The 26,737-nt window shown below is 51.9% G+C and overlaps 1 protein-coding gene across 2 annotated transcripts in view; it reads left to right on the top strand.

Moving 5' to 3' along the window:
- Positions 1-26,737, top strand: part of MPP3 (MAGUK p55 scaffold protein 3) — a 36,328-nt gene continuing 9,591 nt past the window's right edge. Inside the window, exons 1-19 of one of the 2 annotated variants that reach the window (XM_046676996.1) lie at positions 1-67; positions 367-455; positions 1,254-1,315; positions 1,557-1,675; positions 1,932-2,009; positions 3,393-3,473; positions 3,715-3,852; positions 7,207-7,288; positions 8,469-8,554; positions 10,235-10,309; positions 13,045-13,241; positions 15,247-15,311; positions 16,671-16,691; positions 17,254-17,295; positions 18,387-18,551; positions 18,656-18,736; positions 21,121-21,214; positions 21,401-21,509; positions 22,914-23,036. In XM_046676996.1, coding sequence (XP_046532952.1) covers positions 1,291-1,315; positions 1,557-1,675; positions 1,932-2,009; positions 3,393-3,473; positions 3,715-3,852; positions 7,207-7,288; positions 8,469-8,554; positions 10,235-10,309; positions 13,045-13,241; positions 15,247-15,311; positions 16,671-16,691; positions 17,254-17,295; positions 18,387-18,551; positions 18,656-18,736; positions 21,121-21,214; positions 21,401-21,509; positions 22,914-23,036 — 1,581 coding nt within the window. In that variant the 5' untranslated portion in view covers positions 1-67; positions 367-455; positions 1,254-1,290. The remainder of the gene's footprint in view (positions 68-366; positions 456-1,253; positions 1,316-1,556; positions 1,676-1,931; positions 2,010-3,392; positions 3,474-3,714; positions 3,853-7,206; positions 7,289-8,468; positions 8,555-10,234; positions 10,310-13,044; positions 13,242-15,246; positions 15,312-16,670; positions 16,692-17,253; positions 17,296-18,386; positions 18,552-18,655; positions 18,737-21,120; positions 21,215-21,400; positions 21,510-22,913; positions 23,037-26,737) is intronic. The other variant, XM_046676998.1, reaches the window with a different exon arrangement.

Here is a 26,737-nt window from a genome sequence, read left to right as displayed (position 1 = left end):
GCGGCGGCCGAGGCCCCGGGCACCCGCGCGGCTCCGGGTCGGAGAGCCGCGATCCCGGCGCGCCCAGGTAGGAGCCCGCGCGGGGAACAGACAAGGGACGGGGGCCGCGGCGGGTGGGGCCCGGCGGGGCGGGGAGGATGGGCCGAGACCGCCCCTCGTGCACACCGCAGCCTCGCGGCCCACCGAGCCCCCCGGGGGAGGGGGATCAGTCCCCGCCCCTCGGCCCCCAGCCTTCCTCCCCGCACCCGCCTCCCCCGGGAGCGCCCAGCTCCTTTCCCGCCGCTCGGCATCCTCCGAGGCAGCCCCGTGCGTCCTCCCCGGTTTCGTCTGTCCTTTTCCCATCCGCGCTCCTTGTTCGTCCCACAGGTTCCTTCCTTCCGAAGGCGAGCTGGAGTCTGTGCCTGGCCGCTCGAGGGTGGGGGGGAGCGGTGGGCACAGCTAGAAGAAGCCAGAGGGTGAGTCCGGCGTAGAGGGGGGGCGGTGGCTGGAGAGCCGGTACGATTCTTATTTATGCATCTTGGTGGCACCGGTGCTCGGGCGCAGTGGGGCTGGCTCCTTGTTTGCGGAATGAATGAATCATTACTCTCCTTGTCCCCTCTGGAGGAGGACTTTTTGAGGTCCACGTGCTGCAGAGCACGTTGAGGGGCCTGCTGAGACAGGGCTCCCTCCTCCCGCATCGGAGACTCTCGTTTCTCCTCCTCCTCTCTCCCTATGCTCGCTCCCTTCAGGTTGGGACTTGGGGATGGTGGGGAAGGAGGGAGCTTGAGGCCCAGCCAGGTACTTGTTGAAAGTGTCACAGGCAAGGGACTTCAGAGAGGCCTCTTAGAAGGTAACAGGGGAGGGGCGATGCTGTGGGGGACAGCACCCACTGTCAGGCAGGGGCCACTTCCCACCTCTGAGACCAGCCTGGAAGAGCCACCGAGTATGGATGCTGACCCCAAAGTTACTGAACTCCTCCAGGCCTCTGTTTCTTCCTCAGTAAAATGGGAATATTAGTACCCATTCCTCAGAGCTTTGGGCAGACTAAGAAGAATGTCGTATGAAATCACCCAGCACAATGCTTGGCACCTTGGGAGCACTCCGCAAATCTTAGTTTTCTTTCCTTCCTCTGTGAAAAAAGTGAGCAGAGAATTAATTGTTTCCGTTGCCTCTGTCCCCAGAGTGGTCACGGACAGACACAGTACGTGTGTAATCACTGTTTGTTAAATGAATATGCTTGATGGAGCTTCATTCTCCCACCCCCTTTCTCCCAGAATCCACAGGCAGACTTGGGATCTGACCAGCACAGACATGCCGGTGCTGTCCGAGGACTCCGGTGAGCGCCTCCCTTGGCTGGGCCCGCCATAGCCCTGAAGACAGCCTGCCAGCAGGCCGGGACTGGAAAGAAAGCAGGCTGCTGCCAGCCTTGGCTCACAGGAGCTGCCCTGCCTCCAGGCCCTGGGAATGAGAGCCTAGGCAGAGAATGTCCACATGGCAGGGCTGAAGCGTTGTTTGGGGGTCCACTCGGGGTCCCCCATTGCATTTGCTGTACTTTGTTGTTGTCACACTGTCCTCAGGTTTGCATGAGACCCTGGCGCTGCTGACCTCTCAGCTCAGACCTGACTCTAACCACAAGGAAGAGATGGGCTTCCTAAGGGATGTTTTCAGTGAAAAAAGTCTCAGTTACCTAATGAAGGTAACACTCTGGTTCATCCCACCTGGTGAGGGTGTCCAGAGGGCTTCCTAGCTGACTTGGGGTCATCCTGGCCATCCTGCTGCCCCAGCAAGGTTTCACTAGCCCACTATGCAGGGCTCTCTCTGATGCTGACCCGTTAGGGCCCCAGGCTGCAGCCTTAGGCATCCTCACAGCCGTGGGTGGGTTGTGTGGTGTCCAGGGTAAATCTGGGCAGCTGGCCTGGGAGGCCCCAGCCTGAAATCCGCTGTCTTTGCAGATTCACGAGAAGCTTCGCTATTACGAGATGCAAAGTCCAACCCCCGTTCTGCACAGCGCTGTGGCCCTCGCGGAGGATGTAAGCCCCAGGGTTTTCCTTACCGTGTCAGCTCCCCCCCCCGCCGCCCCGTAGAGCTCCTTCGTCTTGACTTGTCACCGTTTCTTAGCCTAGGGGACATCAGGACTTGAGAGCCCAAAGATGAAGAGGCGTTTCCTTCCCTTCTCCTCCTCCCTGGGCCTGCTAACAGGCAGGGAGGAACTCGAGAGCCCTGGGCTGGGCCGGAGGCCATGGTGACATGATGACGCCCACTTACTCTGTATTCCCGAGAGATTCTGTTTCCCAGCTGTGAAGTGAGAGCGTTTGGGTCAGATCAGCAGTTCCCAAACTGTCGAGGACCGGTGACGTGAATAGGTCAGATGAGCGCCTTGCATCTGTGCTTTGGGGAGGCCCAATGTGAAGTCCTGGGGTCAAGGGACTTGCAGTGCGTCCTCACTTACTGGCGCAGGCTTCTTGTTTTTGTTTTCTTCTTTTCCCCAAAGCCCCCCAGTACATGGTTGTATATTCTAGTTGTAGGTCCTTCTGGTTGTGGCATGTGGGACGCCACCTCAGCATGGCTTGATGAGTGGTGCTAGGTCCGCGCCCAGGATCCGAACCAGCGAAACCCTGGGCTGCCAAAGCGGAGTGCGTGAACTTAACCATTTGGCCACGGGGCCGGCCCCTGGCTTCTCGTTTTTTAAAAGAACGCTTCTTGGTGTCTTGTGGACCTGTCCTCTCTGTTGCCTGGTTTGGGAAAAGCTGTCCTGATTGGCTACTAAAGCCAGCTCCTGAATAAACTCACCTGACCCAGGAGATGGCCTGGCGAGGATGGGGCAGCCTGCGGGGGCAGGTCTCCGTGCCTTTCTCCAGTATGGAATGTGATTAGGGGCACAGTGGGTTGCCGGGCTCCCAGGCTCAGCACCACCTCTACTACTAGCTCTGTGACCTTAAACAGATCACTCAACCTCTCTGAGGCCGACTTTCCTCATCTATAAAATAGGGTAGTGGTGAGGGCACAGACAGTAGAGCCAGATAAGCCCAGGTTCAAATCCTGGCTATGCCACTTACAAGCTTTTCGACCTTGGACACGATATTTAATCTCTCTTGTTTAATTCTCACCTGTGAAGTGGCAAAATAACGAGTATGAGCTACACTGAGTTCATCGTGAGAGTTCCGTGAGAAGGTCCACATGGGCGAATAGGGCCCAGTCATGGCTAACTAGGTCAGCCCGCGTTAGGATTACCCCGCAGAGCTGCATGCTCTTCTGACCCCTGGCAGGATTTCCCTGGGGGTGTCGGTCCTGGGGTGGCTGAGGGTCCGAGGCGCCCCGGGTGCTGTGGCAGTTGCTGGGAGGGCCCTTGGGTCTGAGGCCCGGGGTGCAGGCTCGCAGCAGCCCTCTGCAACCTTGTGTCTCCTTCCCCACAGGTGATGGAGGAGCTGCAGGCCGCCTCCGCGCACAGCGATGAGAGGGAGCTGCTCCAGCTGCTGTCTACCCCCCACCTCAGGGTAGTCACGCCGAGTCCCTGCCCACCCACGCATCTCGTGCCTCCTGGCATGGGGGCAGGAGAGAGCCCTCGGTCGGGAGGCTGAGGAGAGGAGACTCCTGAGGGAGGTGACCTCAGCGCCAGCGTCTGGCTGGTTGTCTCTCTGGCATGAGATCCGAGACCCCCCAACCACTCTGCAGCCCAGACCTCTGACCCCTGTGAGCTCTGGGGTCAGCCCTGCTTTTCTCTTGCTTTCCTGACAGGCCATGCTCATGGTACACGACACGGTGGCCCAGAAGAATTTCGACCCTGTTCTCCCCCCTCTGCCTGATAATATTGAAGAGGATTTTGAGGAAGAATCAGTGAAGATTGTTCGCTTGGTGAAGAACAAGGAACCCCTGGTATGTGGCATCCACCTCTCTTCCCTACTCTCTCCACCCTCTTCCTGTATCCCACCCCCACCCACCTAGAAAAGTGGGAAGGGACCCTCCTGAAGACTTTGGAGTGAGTGGTGGCAGCTTTGTCAGGGCTGCCACTAGTGGCCTCAACCGTGGCCAAGCTCCTTTGTGCAGTAGACAACCTGCACAGCTGTATATGGCAGCTTGATCATCATGCTCTGAACCAGAGGTTGGCAAACTACAGTCCAAGGGCTAACCCGGCCCACTGCCAGTTGTTGTAAATAAAGTTTTATTGGCACCTGGCCATTCCGTTCATTTACGTATCGTCTGTGGCTGCCTTTACATCGCAACGACAGAGTTAAGTAGTTGTGATGGAGACCGTGTGGCTCACAAAGCCTAAAATATTTACATTTGGCTGTTGATAGAAAAAGCTTGCCAGTCTCTGCCCTGAATACTGAGGAAGCACAGGGCAGCAGCCATTCTTCTCCCCAGATGACAGATTGCTATCATTTTGGTCCTGGTTCAGCATTGATTTACGGAGCGAAGGGACAGAGTTGTTTATGAGATAGAGGGAAGCAGTGGAAGCCAGAGAATCGAGTGCTTGCCCTAGATAGTGCCACAGCTGGCTCTCTTCACTTCCCCTTTCACCAGATGGCCTCTGATGAACCGCGTCTGCAGACAGACGGGATCCTTCCTCTGCCTCTATTTTTGTACCTTCAAAATGGGGCCGTCGCCCATCGGCTCAGCAAACATCATGAGCCCTCCTGTGTGCCAGGCACGGTGTTGGATGCCGGCAGTTCAGAGGTGGTTCACACTTAGTCCTTGCCCTCTGGGAGTTTACAGGAGGGAGTGGCCAGGGGTTTCCTAGAAGGGATGATGCCCACGCTGAATTCCAACAATGGAACAGGAGTTTTCCAGGAGGAAAAGGGAGAGGAAGGGCCTCCCACATGGTAGAACTGCATGGGCAGAGCCATGGGAAGGTAACCGGCATGGTGTTTCCGGGAGCTCTGAGCAGCCTGGGGTGCACATGGTGCAAGGCTGAGGGAAGGAGGTGAGGCCAGACCAGAGGAGGTGGTAAAGAACCTGATTGTCCATACGCAGTTGCTGAGCTTGACCCCAAAGGCAGTGGGGAGCCATGGGAAGGTTTTAAGTAAGAAATAATGTGACTAGACTTGCAGCTTAGAAAGATCACCCTGGCTACCGAGTAGAAAGTGGCCTGGAGGATGAGGCCAGAGCAGAGGACTGATTGGAAGGTGGGGGCCAGATCCTGAGGCTCAGAACCAGGGCCTGACCCAGGCCCGTGGAATAGGGAAGAGAAATCCAAGAAGTATTTCAGAAGTAAAATTAATGTCGCTTTATGACTGCCCCAGTTTGGGCAGCAGTCTCGAGGGGCACCTAGGATAATGCCCAGGTGTCCAGCTGGGATGACTGGTTGGCGCTGGGGCCATCATTCAAGAGGGAGAATAAGGAGGAGCTTAGGGCCTATGGAATTCAAGGGACCTGTGTGACGGCCAGGTGGAGATGCACAGGGGGTGGAAGGCTTATGTGTCCAGAGATAGAGACGTGGCAGCCGCCAGCATCCAGGAGGGGTTCAAAGCACACCTGAGATGTTGAGGCCACCTGGGGAAGGAGTATACAGCATGAGACAAGAAGAGGGCAGGGGTGAGACTCTGGCCCTTTCATCAACATTTAAAAGGCAGATAGAGAAGGACTCAGCAAAGGGGATGAATTGTCATTAAGAACTGGGAGAGGTGTCACCAGGCCCCAGGCTAAGGGAGAATTCCAGAGGGAGGGCGAGCCCCAGAATCAGACAGGAGGGAGATCAGAGGAGAGAAGGCTGAGTGTGGCGATGGAGCTGGCAGCTGGTGGGTCAGCAGTGCTTTTGCTAGTGTGTTTGAGGTTGTGGGAGGTGAGTGACTCAGAGGACAGGGAGCAGAGAGACCAGACACACACTGCTTCTTCTGAGAAGTTTGCTCCAAGGGAACCAAGACTGGCTGCTGGCGGGTGGGGCCTGTAGGCTTTTTACTGATGGGAAAGACTTGATAATATTTTTAGGACCAGGAGAAGGAGCCAGTAGAGAGGGGCCATTGAGATTGTGGGAGAGGGAGGGCGGGGTTAGAGGGACCAGCCTAGATGGGAGGAACCCATCTGCCGAGATGGAGGAAAGGAGCAAAGGACGGACAGGGATGCTAGAAAGTTCGAAGGTCTAGCAGGCAAGAAGCCACGGGGTTCTTAGCTGAAGGCCTCTCTTTCCAGCAATACTTATCTTATGTACAGTCATGCACTGCATAACAATGTTTTGGTCAATGACAGCACTCCCATACGATTGGTACCCGTAGCCTAGTTGTGCAGTAGGCTCTACCATCTAGGTTTGTGTAAGTGCACTCTATGATATTCACACAACGACGAAATGACCTGACGGTGCATTTCTCAGACTGCATCCCCATCATTAAGTGACGCATGACTAGACTTCAAATAGGTGACATGAATGAAGTGAATTATAAGTGTGCCAATGTGTTTGCAGTTACAGCAAATAATAAAATGGTTGGCATTTGTTGAGCGCTTACTGTGTGCTAAGTACCTTGCATGCATTACCTCATGTAATCCTTGCAACAACCCCGTGAGTTAAATGCTGTCCCACCCCGCAGAGGAAACAGACTCCGAGAAGATAAGGGGCGTCCTTGCTAAGGCCACATGCTTTTAGTAAATGGCAGGGTGGATTCAAACCCAGGGCCATCTGCCTCCAGAGTTTAGCTCTCCACCTGCCTGCTGCCCTGCCTCGCCGCAGTCCAGCCACGCGGTGCACACAATCGAGGGCTCATTAGTGCCTTTCTCATCCTAGACATCATCTCTGCTGAGCTTCATGGGCCAAGTGCTGGTCCTGAAGCTCTGGCTGGGGCGTAATTGGTTCCACTCGGCAACAGCAGGAGGCCCAGAAACCTGTGATGGGTTGGAGGCGGGTTGAAAATGTGCTGGCACATATTCTCCTCTTTATTAAATGTCTTTGCAAGTAGCAAGGACAGTGATCAGACAGAGAAAGCACTGGCTTGGGCATCACAAAAAGCTTTATTCCTCACCAGTGGGGTGACCTCGATGCTTGTCTTCTCTGGGCCCCGGTCCCTCACCCCTAATGAGATTCTCACAGTGCTGTTGTGCTTTGTGTAAACTGTAGATTGCTGTACTGTACTAATGCAAGGTGTCAGTTTTATTGCATTCTCAGCATTGGAAAGGTCCCCTCTGATGTGTCCTCTAGGGTGGCGGAGGGCGGGACGGAGGAAGCTCTTTTGGGTCCAGAGAGTCGGAGGCTGAGGTTTGGGGCTGCTTCTTAGGAGGCTACGCACTCTGTCTCCCATGCAGGGGGCCACCATCCGGCGGGATGAGCACTCAGGGGCTGTTGTGGTGGCCAGGATCATGCGAGGAGGCGCAGCAGACCGGAGTGGTGAGTGCCATCAATGCCGGCCTGGCCGAGATGGTGGCCATCATTCCCCAGCCTTTCCCTTTGGCCACAGGACTCCTTTCCTCCTCCTGTCTGGTCTCCTCTTTAGGATATGCTTTGCTTTCTGGGAGTGGAGCTGGAATTCTCTTCTTCCCAAGCACAGCAGAAATTTTAATTGTTTGAAAATATCTCAGGTGTGGAGTACTTTGGGGGTGATCAGAAGGGCTCATGTGTTGGCTAAGCCCGAGGACTGTGGTAGTAAAGCATACAGCATGGGCTTGGCGGGTAATTCCTAACTGGGGCAGGGACACCCTTGCCCAGCAGCCCGTTGCTGCTGTTACCGAGGTGGATGTTTCTGTCCCAGATTTGTTTGGGTGGAAAACGGATTGAGAATCATTGGTGTGTGGAAGAGCTACTAAGTTGGGAGACAAACCTGCTGAGGTCGGGGAGTGTTGCCCCAAAAGTCTGGGGAATTCTCGTTGTGACCATCCTAGACCAGTGCCTCTCAAACATTAACAAGCACATGAACACCCCGGGCATCTTGATAAAATGCAGATTCTGAGTCAGCAGGTCTTGGGTGTGCCCAAGATTCTGTACTCCTAACCACCTCTTGGGTGGCATTGATGCTGCTGGGCCAGTGTCCACTTTGAGTAACAAATAGGGGCTTAATATACGGAGACACTTGTCATTAAAGCCAGCGGACAGATGGGTGTATCACTTTTGACGACATCCTCCCTGATGCCGTTCATTTCCTTGTTAAGATTTGAGAAAGATGTTCTTGGAGTATGTCTGTAAACCCACGAAAGTGAGGAGTTAATGATATTTTTACCATGCATAGGTCATAGCAGAAAGAGCACCAGCTTTCTATGTCAAAAGAACTGTTTGAACACTGGTTCCGTTATTCCTTAGCAGTGTGGCCGTGGGCAAGCTGCATAATTTTTCTGGATCTCAGCTGCCAAGGTGTAAATTGGGGGTTTCACCGGGTGGTTGTGAGGCTGTGATGCTGAGGGAGGCACCCAGCGTGCAGTAGGGCCTCAGTTCATCACAGTCCCACTCACCGTTTTTAAACCTTGAGTCTGCCCTGCAGCGGGTTCCTCAGGCGGGCCCCGCAGTGCCCAGAGCTCCAAGTTCTGGGGGCTGAGGCCCCCTTCTTGTGCTGACGGTCAGCCCCTCTGTCTCCTAGGCCTGGTCCACGTTGGAGACGAGCTCCGAGAAGTGAACGGGATTGCCGTCCTGCATAAGCGGCCCGACGAGATCAGCCAGATTCTGGTCCGTGCTGCACGCGTGCTGGGAGTGTTTTTTGGAGACACAAAGCAGGGTGCTTCCTGGAGCCAGGACAGATCTGGCTCAGTCTTCTTGTTTTCATGGGGAGGCCTCAGGCAAAGCAGCCTTACAGTGTGCCTGGGCTGCGGGGTGGGGGCCAGGAGGAGTGGAGCATCCAGACCACCAGCCTCTCTCCAACCTTCTCTGCAGCACAGCCACCCCCTCCCCCAGCCCCCTTGCCCGATGACCCTACTGGGAGGGCCCCCCAAAAGAGTCCCCTCTTCCAAAGGACTGAGGAATGTGGAGTACAAAGCTGAGCACAGGGAGGACCGAGAGCAAGGGCTCTGGGGTCAGCTGGTCCTGGGTTTGAATCACTTTCTAGTGTGCAGCCTTGGACGAGTCATCACGTCCTTCTGAGTTGCAGTTTCCTTTCCTGTGAAGTTGGCATACAGATGGTTTCTCAACCAATGTGTGCTTATCATTAGGATGAAAGCATCTGGGAAAGGACGCAGCACTTCACAACTGTAAGGGGACTTTAGAGTATTAAATGCTGGGACGAGAGTGACCTGAGTCCATTCTGGGGGTTCAAGTCGAAACCAAAATTGTGAAAAGCCCCGATCACAGCTTTGTCCTCGGGCATCCTCCCGCAATGTGACATTCTTTGCTAACTTCTCATGGTTTGGGGAGCAGGGCTAGGATGATCTGAAGAGAGGAGGCCCTCTCTTTAAGGCCCCCACTGTAGGGGGCGCTGGTGGCAGGCAGGCCCTCCGGTCTCCCTGCCCCCACGGCCCTTTCCCTGGTTCTGGGCACTGAGTGCCTTGTGTTGCAGAGCGATGCAGGGCCGGGGAGACCATGGGGTGAGATGATTTCATGGACTGACAGCATCCTTCCTCGTGGGACCCCCACATGGGGGTGCAGAGCCTCTATCCAGTAGAGGCAAGGGGAACCCCTGGCAAGGTAGAAGCAGCCTGAGATCGCATAGCCCGCTGGGGAAGATGGAAGCAAAGAGGGAAGTTCTGATTGGGCACCAGCCCCAAATCAGGCAGGAAGGAGGAAAAGGAAGCGGAGCTAGGTTATTAAAATAACCCTAGAGGGGCCAGCCCCGTGGTGCAGTGGTTAGGTTCTCACGTTCCGCTTCTCGGCGGCCCGGGGTTTGCTGGTTCGTATCCCGGGTGCGGACATGGCACTGCTTGGCACGCCATGCTGTGGTAGGCGTCCCACATGTAGGGTGGAGGAAGATGGGCATGATGTTGGCTTGGGGCCGGGCTTCCTCAGCAAAAAGAGGAGGACTGGCACTGGTTAGCTCAGGGCTAATCTTCCTCAAAAAAAAAAAAATAATAAAAATAAATAAAAACAAATAAAATAACCCTAGAGAAAAGGCAGAAGGGCAGCCGTCAGGGCACCCCTCGTCAGGAGGGCTGGCACATTGGAATTCAGTGCCTGCATTGTCCTCAGGTTCTCATTTAAAATCTTCTGTCTCTTTGTCCCATGAAAATGCAAATACTTGGTTTCTGAGTTTTGCTTTAGTTAAGTCAAGCCAGTGCCACGGTAGAAGGGTGGGCCACAGGGGAGGCAGTGCGTCTGACTCTCCTTCTGAACGTGAGTTTTCAGAGCTGGGAAGTGAGACGTGAGCTCATGGAAGGTTAGGCCTGGAAGGTGGTAAACGTGTGCCCTCTCTCCCTTCAGGCCCACTCGCAGGGATCCATCACCCTGAAAATCATCCCAGCCACCCAGGAGGAGGACCGCTTAAAGGAGAGCAAGGTATGGCGGGTGGGAGCGGGGAGGGCTCCCGCCCAGCCTCTGAGACGGTCATTCGGGAAGGGATCTCGAGACTGGTCCCCAGAACGTGTGCTCAGGAGAGAACTGTGAATCAGTCACAGTGTGACTCATTTGTTTGTACCCTGCCTCTTTCCAACCAGGGTTTGACGTAGCTCACTAATAAAAGACAAGCTTCTTTTAAGTGAAGTAGAAAGTCAGGGCCGTGCGGAGGAGAAGGTACCAAATGTGCTGGCTTCGGGACCAATTCAGTAGCTGCCATTTGTTCAATTTTCCGTTGAGCCTACCGTCTTGGGCACCTCCTCTGTGCCGGACGCTCTGCCAGGTGCTGGGGACAGCGACGGTTAGCAGCTTTGAGGGTCCTGGTCCAGAAGAGGAGTGCTAGGAGCAGGACTTTCCTCGCTGTGTGCTGAGTGCTTCGGAAGGAGTCCGTGTGGAGTTGCGGGCGCCTGGGAAGGTGTTGCGTCGTAGGGGTGTTGGAACGAGGCTTGAGCCAGGTGAAGATGAGTAGGACCTCCCTGGTGAGGAAGAGGTGGAGGGATGCTTAGGGGGAGCTGCGCATGCAGAGGCTCAGAGGAATGGAGAGCAGTGTGGTTTGGGGTTGGTGAGAACTGTGAGGGGGCTGCAGGGAGGGGGTCGTGCTGGGGACATGGGTCAAGGCTACCCTCTGAATGGCCTCAGATGTTTTAAGGGTTTTGGTACAATCCCTACATAGTTTGGGGTTCAGAAGCCAAGCCTGAGACCAAGATTCCAGTGCACATGGTTTATTTGGAGGTGACCCCAGGAAAAGCCGGTACAGGAGCGGGGAAGGGAAGGCGGCCAGTGCAGCAAAGGGTGTGTCGTCAAGCACATTACCACTGTGGGCTTCATGCTGCTGGAGAGCTCGGGCTCCCCTGTAGACACGTGCCTCCGTCATCCCACCCCAGAGTCCGAGTCGCTGGGGGCATCTGTGCACCACCTCCCAGCAGGCTGCATGAGGGGCTTGATCGCCAGCAGCTCCTGCCTGCTGGATTAGGATAGAGCAAATCCCAGGGGCCAGAGGAAGCCTTTGGGCAGAGATGCCAGTGCTGGCAGCTGGAAGTCAGCCTGGGGTGCACTGAAATGGTGGGGCCCTGCGGGATATGGGAAGGCACCCCACAACCCAAGTACAACCCAGTAGGCGGTAAGAAGCGCTTAAAGATGTGTTTTTTGTTGTTTGTTTGTTTTTTAAAGAGGGGAGTGATGCAACCATATTTGTGTTGTGGAAAACCCCCTGGGATAGCCACCTGGAGAAGCAGGGAGTGGGTAGAGCCTGGAGGCGGGAGACTTGGCAGGAGGCTGGCGTGAAAGCCCAGGTGAGGGATTAAGATCTGAGCTGAGGGGCTGGCAGAGAGGATAGCAGAGGCATTACTTTGATTTCAAGTAAATTTGGATCTGAACTTCCTGGCAGCCGAGGCAGAAAGGAGACCGTAATGAATTACAGACTCTTCATCAGTGGATGGAAGGAAGCGTGCCAGTTTTTCAAGAAAGCTGATTCCCAGCCCCGGCCTCCCAGTATGAGAAAAGGGACATTACGGCACCTGGCACAGAGTTCATGTCAATAAATATTTTGATGAATGGGGGTTGATAACGGACAATGTCTTTGATGTCAGTTTTTGCAGCAAATGAAGACATAATCTTTACATGGCTCATTTCTTTTTTGCGCTCTTCTGTTGACTCCCAGGGTGTACATGATACGGACTCTTACCTGAGGGAGGGTGGTTCTTCCTGGGACCAGCTGATGCGGTCCTCATCGGCAGCTTTCGCAGGTTCTAACTTGATACAGGGAGAGAACTTGGTTTTCCTGGAGGACAAAATGGGTAGCCTGTCCCCTACCCCATCCTTCCTAAACATTTCTTCTTGAGCCAGGAGCTTGATCTGGGCCGGCCATTTAAGATTATACTGTCCTCTGAGTGCCTGGGACCCTGGTAACATCTATGGCTGGATGAGGGTATCTATCCTCACAGTGTCTGGCCAGAAAGTTCTTATAGTCGTCCAGCTGAATCTAGGAATATGATTTGGATGTAAGGAAGCCCTCTAGCCTTTTTTTTTTTCTATTTACTGTTAATAAAAATAAAATAAATTTATGCCGCTGAATGATAGAGGGGGTGACTTCAGGGTAAAGGGGAGTCTTGGGGTTTGGCCGAGTATGTGACAGATGAGGCAGGAGTGAGTTGTAACACCCGTCGATGTCAATTACCCACTGAAGAGTAACGAAGAGGAGTCAGTAACTAGTTTTGTTGATGTTCATGTTCTTACGGAAGCATCCAGATTACTTACTTGCCAGATGGCTGCTGACTTCCTTGGGGGCAGTGAGCATCTCAGAGGTAATGCTGGAGTTACAAATTGTGCTTGCCTTTACTTTTTGTTCCCAGGACTAATTGTTGCCTTGTGCATGCTAAGAGGCCTTTATGGGGACAGCAGATCTGGTAAATAAGGAACTATTTAGGTTGGAAAGAGAAATTCAGACATGGGGCCCATCTATTCATTGTCTGATTCTTGATGGATTTTCTGACTGTAATATTTAAAATGGTTGAAGAAGAAGAAAAAACAGGTGCAGTGTGTTTCTGACTGGCTTTCTATTCTCAAGGCTACTTGTTCTTTGTAACTGTGAACGGTGGTTGTCTTTTGGCCTTCGATGTGGCGTCACGCATCTTTGCTTCCAGCGTGAAGGGCCGCCTCACCCAGCCCCTCCTCTGCAGGTGTTCATGAGGGCCCTCTTCCACTACAACCCTCGCGAGGACAGGGCCATTCCCTGCCAGGAGGCAGGCCTGCCCTTCCAGCGCAGGCAGATCCTGGAGGTGGTGAGTCAGGACGACCCCACGTGGTGGCAGGCCAAGCGAGTCGGCGACACCAACCTTCGAGCTGGCCTTATTCCCTCCAAGCAGTTCCAGGAAAGGTGGGTCTGGGGTGTGTTGTAAGGGGGTGGTTCTGGAGTGGCCAGAGGCATAGGTACATGACAAAGCCCCCGATCTCTGCCAGCACAGCCAGAGGGGCCCACTGTGTGTTGTTCCCTGAGGTGAGTACCAATTACGCTTGTGTTTTTCCTTCTTGACCCATAACCAGAGGTGATGACTCTTTGAGATTTAAATAAATATATAGAAATCTGTTATTAAATTAGTGTATATTTTATGATATATACTTAGAGAAAATTGAGAAATGAAATATAAAAATACAGAGGAGGAAGGGGAGGAAAAGAAAATGACCCAGTCTTGCCACTATCTAAACAGCACGATTTATTTCCTTCTTGTACCTTTTATGTGTGTTACATATGGAATTTGAGGTCTTGCTTTTTTTTTTAAAGATTTTTTAATTTTTTCCTTTTTCTCCCCAAAGCCCCTGGGTACATAGTTGTATATTCTTATTTGTGGGCCCTTCTAGTTGTGGCATGTGGGATGCTGCTTCAGCATGGCCTGATGAGCGGTGCCATGTCTGCACCCAGGATTTGAACCGACGAAACACTGGGCTGCCACAGCGGAGTGTGTGAATGTAACTACTCGGCCACGGGGGCCGGCCCCGACGTCTTCCTTTTTTTTTTTTTTAACAACATTTTGACATTAGTATTTCCCACATTATTGCCTATTCTTTATTGTGTGATGTTAGTGGCTAAATATTTCATCGGGGGATACACCATTCATTCCTAGGCAGCCAGTGTTTATCAGGAGCTGAGCTGGCCTGTGCCAGGCATCAGTTTAGTGGGAAAGTCACACCTGGTTCAGATGGACACTTGCTGTAGGTCTGATGGGTGTGCGGGAGGAGGACGCAGGGCTCTGCCAGGCCAGGTAGGAGGATTGGCCCTGGTCCAGGCGTTCGGGGAAGGCTTCTCCAGGAAGGGTCGTACCTAAGTGGCTTCACTCCTTCTCTGTGGCTGAACACCTCCAGTTGTCCCTGGTGCTTCACTGCTACAAGGCTACGATAATGATCTTCACATAGGCTGTTCCTCATATTTCAAATGATTTCCTCAGGAGAGATTTCCCAAGTGTAAATCCTGGGTTGGAGGGGGTGGCAGTTATGGCTGCCTTGCCTCCCCTGAGGTTTGTAGCCCTCTTCCATCTTTTTGGGTCTGGAATGTGGTAACGAGAGACCTCAGGGTTCATCCATTTCAGTGCCCCTCATGGTGTGGTCCCCAGGTCGGGCGCATCAGCATCCCCTGGGAACTTGGTAGAAATGCAGGTCCCTGAGCCCTGCCCCAGACCCGCTGAGTGAGAGACGCCGTGAGCAGACTCTCAAGTCTGTGTTCTGGCAGACGTGCCAGGTGATGCTGAGGTGCTGAAGTTTGAGAACTCCTGCTCTATTTTCTCAGAGGAGCCCCAGCCCCATCTGCTCCTTTGGCTTCACAGGTCTTGAGGGAAAGCTCGTTAGCTGCATTTAAGTGTAGAAATCTAGGCTCCTCCAAGAGCCCAGGGCGTTTTCTCAGCTCAGAGACGAGGCTTTGGCGGCTGCCTCTGTGCTGGCGGCCATGTTGGATAATGTGCCAGGCTGAGGGGAGAAGAGTGTTGACTTAGGGTCACTTTTGCCCTCTGCTTCTCCTGGGCATCGTTCTGCCATTTTCCAGCTTCCTCAGAGATGGGAAGGCCGAGTGAGAGTGGAGAAGGGGCCTCCCTTCCTTGAGAGTCAGTCACGGGAAAGTAATGACCAATCACTGACCGTGGGCACTGGGCTGGATCCCTGGGTGTGACCATCTTGGACTGCGTGAGCTTCTCCCAGAACGAGAGACTCGAACCCGTGTTTGTGAAAGTTTCCCTCTTCACTGGAACTCGGTGCAAAGCAGGAGACCCTTGGTGTGCCAGGCTGTGCCACCTGTGGGATCCGGGCCTCGGTTTCCTCAAGTTTTCCAGAAGGCTCCCTCTGACTGGTTCTCTGGCCCAGCTCATGGGCCTGCCCATCCCCTTGTGTCCTTGCAGGCGACTAAGCTACCGGAGAGCCACAGGCACCCTGCCGAGCCCCCAGAGCCTCAAGAAGCCCACCTGTAAGTAGACTGGCAGGGATGGCACTTCAGGGAGGGGCTGGGGTTAGGACTCAGGGACTTTGTGTGGGGAAGAAGCAGGCACTTGGCTGGAGGGGGCACCAAGGGTGTTGTCTGAGCTTCTAGGCCAGCGAGAGGAGGAGGTTGGGAGAGGCCTGAGGAGGGGAAATGGGGGGCAGCTGGGGAGAGCTATTCCCCGGAGAGGAGCTTCTCCCTTTGGGGTCCATAGATGATACTGGGGGGGCATGTTAACACCTCTCCCAAAATTGTGTGCAAACCTCTATGTGTGTGTGTGTGTGTGTGAGAGAGAGAGAGAGAGAGAGAGGGTCCATAGCTTTCATTAGATTCCTGAGGAGCTCTCTGACCCTCTGATCTAAGAGCCACCACTGTTGGAAGGGGACGGAGATGGCTATGAGTGATCTCATGCCTGTGTGTTAGCGGCCGCAATTGGCAAATAAAGGATGCCCAGTTATATTTGAATTTCAGATAAACAGCAAAGCGGTTTTTAGTATATCCCATGCAATATTTGGGACATGCTTATCTAAGAAATTCTTTGTTGTTTATCTGAAATTCAAATTTAACTGAGTGTCCTGTATTTTATCTGGCAACTCTACTCTGTGTAGTATTTTACCTTCTAGAAAACGCATCTACCTACCTTCTTGCCTTTTAATCGTCACAACAGCCCTGTGAAGTGGTGGAGTTGGGGCATCCCCTTTTCCAAGATGGGAAAACGGAGGCTCACGCGGTCAAGGGAGTGGGGCTGGGGTCGCCTGTTCAAGGGTCTGGCTAGAGCCTCCAGGTTACAGCCCAGTGGGGAGAGGAAGCTTCCCAGGGTGCAGCCTCTCTGGCCCGGGAGCCTCTGAGCTGAGTGAGGGGCCGGAATGGGCGCCAGGTGACCAGGGTGCAGCGGGCCCGCAGCTCGGCTCTGCGCTGCTCCATCCTCTGGCATCTGCATTTGCCGAGGCAAGTCTGAAATCCCAGAAAAGAGAGAGCAGGTCCTGGTCGCACTGCAGGCATCCTGGAGTGGACTGCTCCCCTGGCTCGGAGGCCGCTGCCCACGGCCACTTTCCCCGACCTGCTCCCAAGTCGGAAGCGCTGCTGAGTAACTTGGCCTTGAGGCTGCCCACGCCAGTGATGAGCTGGCTTTCTTTGGGCTGCTAATGAGACACACACAGGAACACTAATTAGAGAAAGTCTTGGTTTAATAATGTACTGCAGCTCAGATCACAGGCTTGTTGGAGGAAAGAAAGGGGACAGATGGGGGCTCTTCAGGCACACGAGGCTGCGGCTGCCTCTCAGCCGCAGGGCCTCCGGGTTCCCCTCCACTAACACTGTTCCATCTGTCTTTTGTGCAAACCACAGATGATCAGCCTTGTGACAAAGGTAGGCTGGTATTTGTCCCCTGCGCGCACAGACAAGGTCCCTTTTCTGTGGAATGTCTGGGGCTGGAGGGGCTTGTTTCCTCCCCTGCTCTGGGGTGGCTGTGCCCTTCTGGCTCTTTCCATGCCTCTCCCTGCGCTGCCAGCCGGACCAGCCTGTGTCCTTGCGGCACGCGGAGCCAGTGGGGACAGAGCTCCTGCCTGCTGACTGGCACGCGGGGCCCAGCCTTCCCCGGACTCTGGCCGGGCTGACCGTGTGATGGCCCAATAGAAGGCAAGAGACGAGGGGGTGGGGCGGGGGGCAAAAGTCCCCCCCTTAGTCGCGCTGATCCCATTCACAGGGGCTGGCCTGGGCCTGGAAGGGCTGTTTGGGTCCTAAGCACAGAGCACTGAGCAAAACAGAAGAACTTGTTTTCCTGGGGTGGCCAGGACATGGCATTTCTCCCAAGCTCCCCTGAGACACCATCCCAGAGGGCTCTGCTGGGCCATCCCCGGCCGGGTACCTCTGGGCCAGGGTGTGTGTCCAGCCTGGCTCACTGGCCTCCCTCTCTCTGTTTGGTTCCCAGAGACCTGCGACTGTGAGGGGTACCTCAGGGGGCACTACGTGGGTGAGTAGACAGTCCCCCATCCCACGCACAGCCCACCGTGGGCTCTGCGTCAGGAAGAGAAAGGCAGAGTGATCGGAGCCCCAGGAACCCTTCAAGAGCAGCTGGGCCTGTGGGCCCCGCATTTCCCTGCGGTCTCTCAGCCAGAGGACGGGCGGACTTGCCCAGACCTTGGGGCCCCCCCAACTTTTGCCCAGCCACCGGGAGCAGAGCCCTGGCAGGAAGGGGGCATGGACCGCTACATTAATACCGATCTTATTATTATCGTGGTCTCGACTGTATTCTGTTCAAAGTTTATGCCACCCCACACAGTGAGGGAGCCTTTCACCAGCCTCCAAAGTACCTTCACTTTTATTTTGGTTGATCTTTTCAGAGGCCTTAGAGATGGGCAGAGTTTTTTAACTTCTCATTTTGAAGTAATTCAAACTTACTGAAAAGTGTAAGAATTGTACAAAGAACTCCCACGTCCTCTACACCCGGGCTCACCGGCTGTCAACACTTTGCCGTATTTGTGTATCCGTCCCTTTTTCTACAGATACACATTTTTCCCGAGTCACATGAGTTAGTTGTGGACATCATGTCCCTTCTCCCCTAAATACCTCAGTGTGTATTTCCTAAGGACAAGGACATTCTCTTATATAACCCAGGGCAATTAGCAAACTCTGGGAATTTAGCATGCATACAATTCTACTGTCTAACTTACTGTTCATATTAAATTTTACCAGTTGTCCCAATAATGTCCTTTAGAGCGTTTCCCCTGACTCAGGATCCAATCCAGGAGCACACATTGCATTTGTAGATTTGTGTTCCCATTTCACAGATAAGGGAACTGAGGCTCAGAGAGGTGATGACTTGCCCAAGGTCAGTCAGTGACACGCCAAGTAAAACTGTGACCTTCAACCTTAATTTTGGATGTCAGAGGTCACCCTTTCATCTTATTACTGTGCATCCCCATCAACCCCTTCCTGTAGCAGGAGGTGGTCGGGAGAGGCCAGTGGGACTCCACCCCACCTCCAGGTCTGGCTGGGTGGGGAAAGTCGTTACCAGGAGATCCTGGGACAAAGGTCACGCTTCCCTCTGCCCTGCCCCCAAAGCTGGTCTTCGGAGGAGCTTCCGGCTGGGCCGCAGGGAGAGGCTGGGAAGCCCGCAGGAAGGAAAGACGGCCTTGGTAGCTGAGTCTCCAGAGCTGCTGACCTACGAGGAGGTGACCAGGTACCAGCACCAGCCCGGCGAGCGCCCCCGCCTGGTGGTTCTGATCGGTAGGTGACGTCCTGCGTCTCCGGGAAGTGGGCAGGTTTCCTCCCTAGACGTGTGGGAAGGGAGCTCAGCAGGGACCCCAGTCAGCCTTCCCTCTGTTTCCCAGGGTCTCTGGGAGCCCGACTGCACGAGCTGAAGCAGAAGGTGGTGGCAGAGAACCCACAGCACTTTGGTGTTGCCGTTCCACGTAAGAGGGCCCACACGCGGGCACACACGTGAACATTTCATGGGGACTCGACTCCTCATATTCATCCTAATCCTTCCTTTGGGTCTGAGGGACTGCCAGGCACTACCTCCTATGGGCAGCTTGTGGGACCTAGGCATGATAGGAAGAGACCCACTCTCAGTGGTCCACTAGGACCCTCTGAGGCAGAAGCTGGAGGACTACTTGCCCAGTTCCTGCCTGGGATGGGAGATGAGTCTAGAGTGCATTGCAGGCAAAGTGGCAACCTCGACCCAAAGCCAAGTGCCCCCAGCAGTGGGGCATTCTAGACTCCTCTGCCCAGTGACTGACTCCTGAGGCCCCTGCTCTCTGCTTGGGTAAGAGAGCAGGTCGGAGAAGCCAGAGAGCCTGGTGAGCAGAGTTGCTTGGGCACTCCCTTGTAGCTGGATCTGGCCCAACAGGGCAGCCAGGTACACTCCTGAGTCTAGAGGCAGCTGGGGAGGCTGATATCCAGAACGCGGGAGGTCCTGGTTCGGAATGTGATGAGGAAGAGGGGAATGAGATGAGAAAGATTGCTAGGAACAGTACGAAAAGATTTTATGCGTGGTCACTCCTTCAGCCTTCCCAGTACCCCTGAGAAGAGGAACCATCATCATCCCATGCTGTGGAGGAAGACACTGAGGCTCAGAGAGGTTAAGTAACTTGCCCAGTGTCACACAGTTGGTAAGTGGTGGAGCCAAGATTCAAACCCAGGCAGCCTGCCCCAGTCACATTCTTAACGAGGCTGCACAACAGCCTCTCACCTGCTGCCCGCCACTTCCTGTCCTTGGCTCTCCCTTTCCTCTCTGGGACTTTCTCTCAGGCCCTCTGGCCTCAGAGGGATGCAGTGTGGCACCTGGTGGCCACTGAGAGGAGATGCTGTGGTGGCAGTAACACAGCTTTCCAGAGTGTTCTGAGGAAGAGTAACTACAAAGCCTTTCTTTTACCATACCGGTCCCCTGGGCCTCGGGGCCCATAGCTCAGTGTAGGGGTCGTGAGAATTGTCTTCCAGAGCCTTGAAGTGGCAGGGGTCAGGGGTGGTTAGGGAGGCCACTCCGGCAGCACACCTGTGATGGACCTGGTAGGCTTCAGGGGACCACAGCCTTCTAGGCTGATAGAATGGACTGAAACAGGACATACAGAAGTTGCTCACAGATGGATCCTTCAGAAAGCCTCAGATCCATCTCCGGGGGGAGAGGGGTACCTGGATGGTCAGGCCTACCTGCTTCCAGGCACCTCACTGACTTTCCTCCTTGCTTTTAGGAACTGAGGGTGTCAGGGAAGGCTTCCCAGAGGCAGTGACTTTTATGCTGGGTTTTGAGGAGTAAGTAGGAGATTTCCAGGCAGAGAAGAAAGGAAGAGTTTTTTATACAGAGGGAAGAACATATGCAAAGGGACAAAGGTGTGACCCAGCATAGGACTGTTAGGGACTGAGAGAGTTAGTATGGATGATGTGGGGGGAGATGAAGCTGACGGGAGGCTGGGTTTCATATACTCATCTAAGTAATCAGTGGGTGAATAAAAGTTTTAAAGCAAGGGAATGAAAAGTCAGAAAAGTGACCCTAGCAGATGCTGCCTGTAGAGAGAGCACAGCACATCCCCCTGGGGGGCCAGAAAACAGTCCCCCAAGACACCGTCTTTTCTTTTGGAATGTTATGGAAGAAGCTGTGTGTTGCTTTGTATGCACTCTTTTTCCGTGGAGGTGCTGATTTTCCCAAGAAGTGTGGGTCTCAATTCTGTTACGGAAATCAGTGGGAACACGTTATGTGTTTTAAAGTCGTTTGTGTGAGAGCCAGCTTTGCTGAAACACGTCTAGTCCATAAACGGACTGTCTGTCTGCATGTCTCCTTTTCTCTCCAAATGAGAAATAATTGGATAAAGAGTTAAAAGCATACTGCAGGGTCATCCGTGTTTGTGCCCCACTGGCTTTCAAAAAACCAAACAATTAGGAAATAAAAGCTTGGGACTGGGGATCCCTTTGGCGATTCTCTAAACGCCACGGCGCTAATGAGGCAGTTTGGCAGAGTGGTCAAGGGCCTACACTTGGCATGAGACAGAGAGCCATCAGAGCCTGGCTCTGCTCCTGCTGGCTGTGGACACTGGCCCGGCGCTTAACCTCTCCGCGCCTCTCAGATTCCTCACCTCCAAGTGGGGGGCCTCCTCTTGCCGACATCGCAGAGTCGTGCCAATCAATGATGTGCCTGGAAAGGGCCCCGTGCCTGACACCTGGGGACACTGGCTGAATGGGAGTGGTTTGCACACACATCAGCGATGCCCTCCTGAAAGGACTGAGACACCGGCTCACTGCCGTGCTCGCTCACTGCGAGGTGACGTCTCTTTGCCCAGCTCTCCTCTTCTTTCTTTAAAAGATACCACCAGGCCTCGAAAGAGCCATGAGAAGGAGGGGGTGGAATATCACTTCGTCTCGAAGCAAGCATTTGAGGCCGACTTACATCACAACAGGTATGTTTGCCCTCCGTGCAGCTGTGGTCCACCTCTGTCCACTGTCCCACTGGACCTCCTGGGGGGGCTTCCGGAAAAGACGGGGGAAGCGGGAGAGATGTCGTGGTGGGAAGTCCCTTTGCCTTTCCGTGCTAATTTAGGCAAGCTCAGGCACTAAAGGCCTTTCCCCCTTTGGTGGTGTTTTAGGTTCCTGGAACATGGTGAATATAAGGAAAATCTCTATGGAACCAGCCTGGATGCCATTCAGGCTGTGATGGCCAAAAACAAAGTTTGCTTGGTGGATGTGGAGCCAGACGTGAGTTCCTGGGCCAGTTGGGTGTTTCCTGTTAACAGAATTTGTAAACTAGGGGATTGTACCTTTTACAGAACATTTGGCCTCCGTCTAAGGAATTTTTAGTCCAGGTGTTAAGATTTTCTTGGATCTCCCTTTGAGAATCTAATGAAAGCTTTGTACCCCAAAACGTATACCTCAGTACACAAAGACTGCCTCCGTTGTGGGAGCTCCTGGACCCTCGTGGCAGCCTCTGTATGGAGTGAGTCCTGCAGTAGACGGTGGGCTGACTGGCCAGTAGTGATGTGACAGTCAGGGAATTACATGTAAATGCCCAGGGGGAAGCAGCTGCTCGGCTCTGGGCATCAGGCCACCCCCTTCCTGACCACGACAAGTAGGATCAGTGGTTTCAAGAACCGCTGAGTGGGGCGGTCAGAGGGCAGTTTGAAAGGGAGAAAGGCAAGGAGACGTGGCCCTGGGCAGTGCTTCAGGAACGTTTGCATTCTGCACACCTGCACGCTGTGTGTGCTGGACGGGGCTTCAATGTCTTTTTAACCTTGCCTTTGAGAAAAACTTCGAAGCTTTCAAGTCAGTCTGGGGGTTTTCTTTCCTCTATAGAAACAGAGCTCTGGTTTTATGATAGAAACCGTAGGCTCTATCTTACAGAAGTTTGCTTGAAGGAGAGTCTGAAAAGTGCATTATGTCTGTAAAGGAAAAGCCTCACTAGTTTGGACTTACAGGGAGTTGGTAGTCGAAATTAGAAGTCTAAATGTCAAAATTTTATTTGAAAAGTGACTTTATTGATCTTTGGGGGGTGTACATTGTGTATACAGCAGTTTCCTACCAGTGTCTCCGAATAGAGGCCTGACCTTATAGATAAAATGCACAAATCAACAGGACGATTTGCAAATTGAAACCTTCTAAAATCTTTACAGTTTGTTTCAAGTGGTCTCTTCCTCTCTTCATTTGCTTCTCGAACCTTCTCTTTTTTTGAATATCATCCGGAGGCCTGTGCGATAGCCCACATTTTGCATCCGTGTAGGTCACATCGATGACGTTTGACTAAACAGATACACGTGGAATCCTGCTGGCTCCTCTGTCAGGAGTGGGCAGGTGGAGAAGGGCGTCAGAAGGTTAATTATAACTTTTGGGGTCAGAGCAAAGAGAGATGGCAACTCTCAGAGCCGAGGCTCAGGCACCCTCGGTCCTCGGCGAGCGGGCCTTCAGGGCCCAGCTCAGTCCATCGTCAAAGTGGAGGGCAGGAAAATGAGCAGTTTGTCTGCCCAGGTGAGATCACGTGACCACTGTAATCGCGACCTTTGCTATCGAGGTCATGTGATGAAGCACACCATTATCGAGCAATTGCAAAGGATGTTTCACAACAGAAGATTTCCAAAGTATATAATATTCCTGAACTTTCTTTCTCAGGCACTGCAACAATTGAGGACCTCAGAGTTCAAGCCCTATGTTGTATTTGTAAAGCCTGCAATTCAGGAAAAAAGGAAGACACCACCCATGTCCCCAGCTTGTGAGGATACATCCTCCCCACTTGTAAGTTTATTGATCATTTCTTTTCTGAAGGCCTAAAGGGGCCTGTTACAGGCCTCCTAGCTGCATAAGGGTGCTCGTGCCTTCTGCACAAGACAGTCTTTCCACTTTGCCAATTGGCCAGTCTTAGATGGTCATGTGACCAAAAGGCTCCAAGTGGGGCAGCCAGGAGTGCCTCCCAATTCAGATGAGGTGGCTTTGCCTCTGCTCGCTACTTTCCAGTCCCTCACATAAGCACCGTCCTGGAAAATAAGGGCCTGACATCTCTCTGGGACCTAATCTGAATGTGACAAGCCATACTAATCTGTTGAACGCCTAAACCAAACCCAAGCTTTTTTTTTTTTTTTTTTTCCTGAGGAAGATTAGCCCTGAGCCAACATCCGTTGCCAATCCTCCTCTTTTTTTGCCGGAGGATGATCAGCCCAGAGCTAACATCTGTGCCAGTCTTCCTCCACTTTCTGTGTGGGTCGTCCCACAGCATGACTGACAGTAGTGTAGGTCCGCCCCTGGCATCCGAACCCACAAACTTGGGCACACCAACTTAACCACTTGCCACAGGGCTGGCCCCCTGAGCAGTTTTTCATTGAAACACCACCTAACATGGTCATTATCATTGCTTTCAAACCACTTTGAACCATCAGCGAATTAATCTATTTGTAAAGCTAGTGGATGAGATACTCCACTGTATGTCTCAGTGAACTTCTCTTTGCCTGTCATGGATTCCTTGCTCAGCCCAGTCTGTGTCAGGACTGCCACTTGAAACCTAAATATTTGGCACAGTTCTCTCAGGAGACGTGGGCTTGGTGACTCTTCTTTTCTGGTTCTCAACAGAGTCAGAGGAATTGGCTGGCAGTTGTTACTGGGAGGGGGTCAGAAGCAATCCAGTTCCAGTATAGACTTGGCTTGCTGTCTAATCTATATGACTGGTTCTATCTGACAGAGGCCCTCTTGGATCCTCCTCCTTGGTCAAGAAGCTCCCTCCCAGTAAAGATTTGCCGCAATCCTAGTTCATACTAACTCTGTGTTATAATTGTCCATACCGATAAATTAGAATGGCTTAGATAAATTAGAATTAGAATGACTAAGTAATGGCTAGAAGGAACATTAGAAGTTTCCCCTTTAGAAACTCTAAAGAGAACATCAGCTTGAGTCTAGAACCACTTAGAAATACACAGTATGTTCCTCATGGTGGTGCTAATAACAACAAAATCAGAAACAACCTAAATATCCCATAGTGGGGATCAACTCAATACATCACCACACTAACGTGACGTTCACAGGGTGGAGTGGAATGTTATATGGCCAAGTAAAAGTCCCATGTTTGAGGAATATTTGATAATATAGCCAAATGCAATAAAATGTTAAATGGAAATAAATCAGAAAATTAAAAGGTGTGATTCTAATTTTGTGTCATGCACAAAGAAAATACACTAAAATGCTAAATGTGTTTTTCTCTGAATATTGGGCTCATGACTAATTTTTGTTTTCTGTTTTTTACTGTATATTTTTTTTTTCTAGGAGGGAGGTTTAACAGCTTTATTGAGATAAAATTCACATACCATACAATTCACCCATTTAAAGTATATAATTCAATAGTATATACTCACAGATCTATGCAGCCATCCCCACAATCAATTTTAGAACATTTTCATCATCCCCAAGAGAAACCCTGAGCCCATTAGCATTTCCCATTCTCCATTACCCCCCAACCCCTTCCTGGCCTCAGGCAACTGCTAATCTGCTTTGTCTCTATAGATTTGCCTATTCTAAACATTTCACATAAATGGAATCATACAATATAGGACCCTTTGTATCTGGCATCTTTGACTTAGTATGATGTTTTTAAGGTTCATTCATGTATCAGTACTTCTTTTTTTTTCTTTTTTTGCTGAGGAAGATTAGCCCATCATCTGTGCCCATCTTCCTCTATTTTATATGTGGGATGTCTGCCACAGCATGGCTTGATAAGCAGTGCATAGGTCCATGCCCAGGATCCGAACCCCTGAACCCTGGACCGCCAAAGAGAGCATGTGAACTTGACCACTACGCCACCAGGCTGGCCCCAGTATTTCATTCTTTTTTTGGCTGAATAATATCCCATTGTATAGAATACCACATTTTGTTTATCCATTCATCAGTTAATGGACATTTGGGTTATTTCTACTTTTTTAGCTATTATAATGCCACTATGAACATTCTTGTACAAGTTTTTGTGTGACTGTGTTTTCATTTCTCTTGGTTCTCTACCTAGGAGTGAAATTGCTGGGTCACATGGTAACTCTATGTTTGTTTAACATTTTGAGGAACTGCCAGACTCTTTTCCACAGCAGCTGCACCATTTCACATTCCCATCGGCAGTGTTCAAGGGTTCCAATTTCTCCACATCTTTACCGGCACTTGTTACTGTCTTTTTTTTTTAAAGATTTTATTTTTTCCTTTTTCTCCCCCAAACCCCCCCCCCCCCCCCGGTACATAGTTGTATATTCTTTGTTGTGGGTCCTTCTAATTGTGGTATGTGGGACGCTGCCTCAGCGTGGTTTGATGCGCGGTGCCATGTCCGCGCCCAGGATTCGAACCAACGAAACACTGGGCCGCCTGCAGCGGAGCGCGCGAACTTAACCACTCGGCCAGGGGGCCAGCCCCTTGTTACTGTCTTTTTGATTACAGCCATCCCAGTGGGTGTGAAGTGGTATCTCATTGTGGTTTTCATTTGCATTTCCCTAATGACTAATGACGTTGAGCATCTTTTCATGTGTTTATTGGCCAAGTGTCTATCTTCTTTGGAGAAATGTCTGTTAAATACTTTGTCCATTTTTCAGTTGGATTATTTATCTTTTTGAGTTGTAAGAATTCTTTATATATTCTGGATACAAATCCCTTATCAGATGTACGACTTACAGATATTTTCTCCCATTCTGTAAGTTGGTCTTTCTCTTTTTTGATATGGTCTTTTAAGCACAAAATTTTAAAATTTTAATGAAGTCCAATTTATCTATTTTTTCTTTTATCACTTATGTTTTCCGTATCATATTTAAGGAATCATTGTCTAATCCAAGGTCATAAAGATTTACTCCTTTGTTTTCTTCTAAGATATTTATCATTTTAGCAGTTACATTTAGGTCTCTCATCCACTTAGAGTGAATTTCTGTCTGTGGTGTGAGGCAGGGGTCCAGCTTCATTCGCATGTGGAGACCTAGTTGTCCCGGCACCGTTTATTGAAGACTGTTCTTTTCCCATTTAATTATCTTGGCACCCTTGTCAAAAATCAATTGACCATAAATGTGTTTATTTCTGGACTCTCAATTCTATTCCTTTGATCCATATGCCCGTCTGTCTTTATGCCAGTACAACAGTGTCTTGATTACTGTAGTTTTGTAGTAAGTTTTAAAATCAGGAAATGTGAGTCCTCCAACTTTATTCTTTTTCAAGATTGTTTTGACTATTCTTGGCCCTTGGCATTTCCATATGAATTTTAGGATCAGCTTGTCAATTTGTTTTACTATGTTTTTTTTTTTTTTAACAAGCATTTTAGGATTAAAAGAATAACCAGGGGGAAAAGACTTACCTAAAAAGAGTCAAGAAGACATAAGGTAGAATACGAGGCAGTTTCCTAGGGCACAAAGAAAGTTCAGCTGAGTCGTAAGGGCCCCAGGAGATGTCAGTTTTCTGGGAGTCAGAACCACGTGCGCACCCCGCCCCCCCTC

This window comes from Equus quagga, chromosome 11 (genome assembly GCF_021613505.1).
Source record: "Equus quagga isolate Etosha38 chromosome 11, UCLA_HA_Equagga_1.0, whole genome shotgun sequence".
Classification (NCBI taxonomy): domain Eukaryota; kingdom Metazoa; phylum Chordata; class Mammalia; order Perissodactyla; family Equidae; genus Equus; species Equus quagga.
Note: the sequence above shows the minus strand (reverse complement) of the source record. Positions and strands in the feature narration are given on the sequence as shown.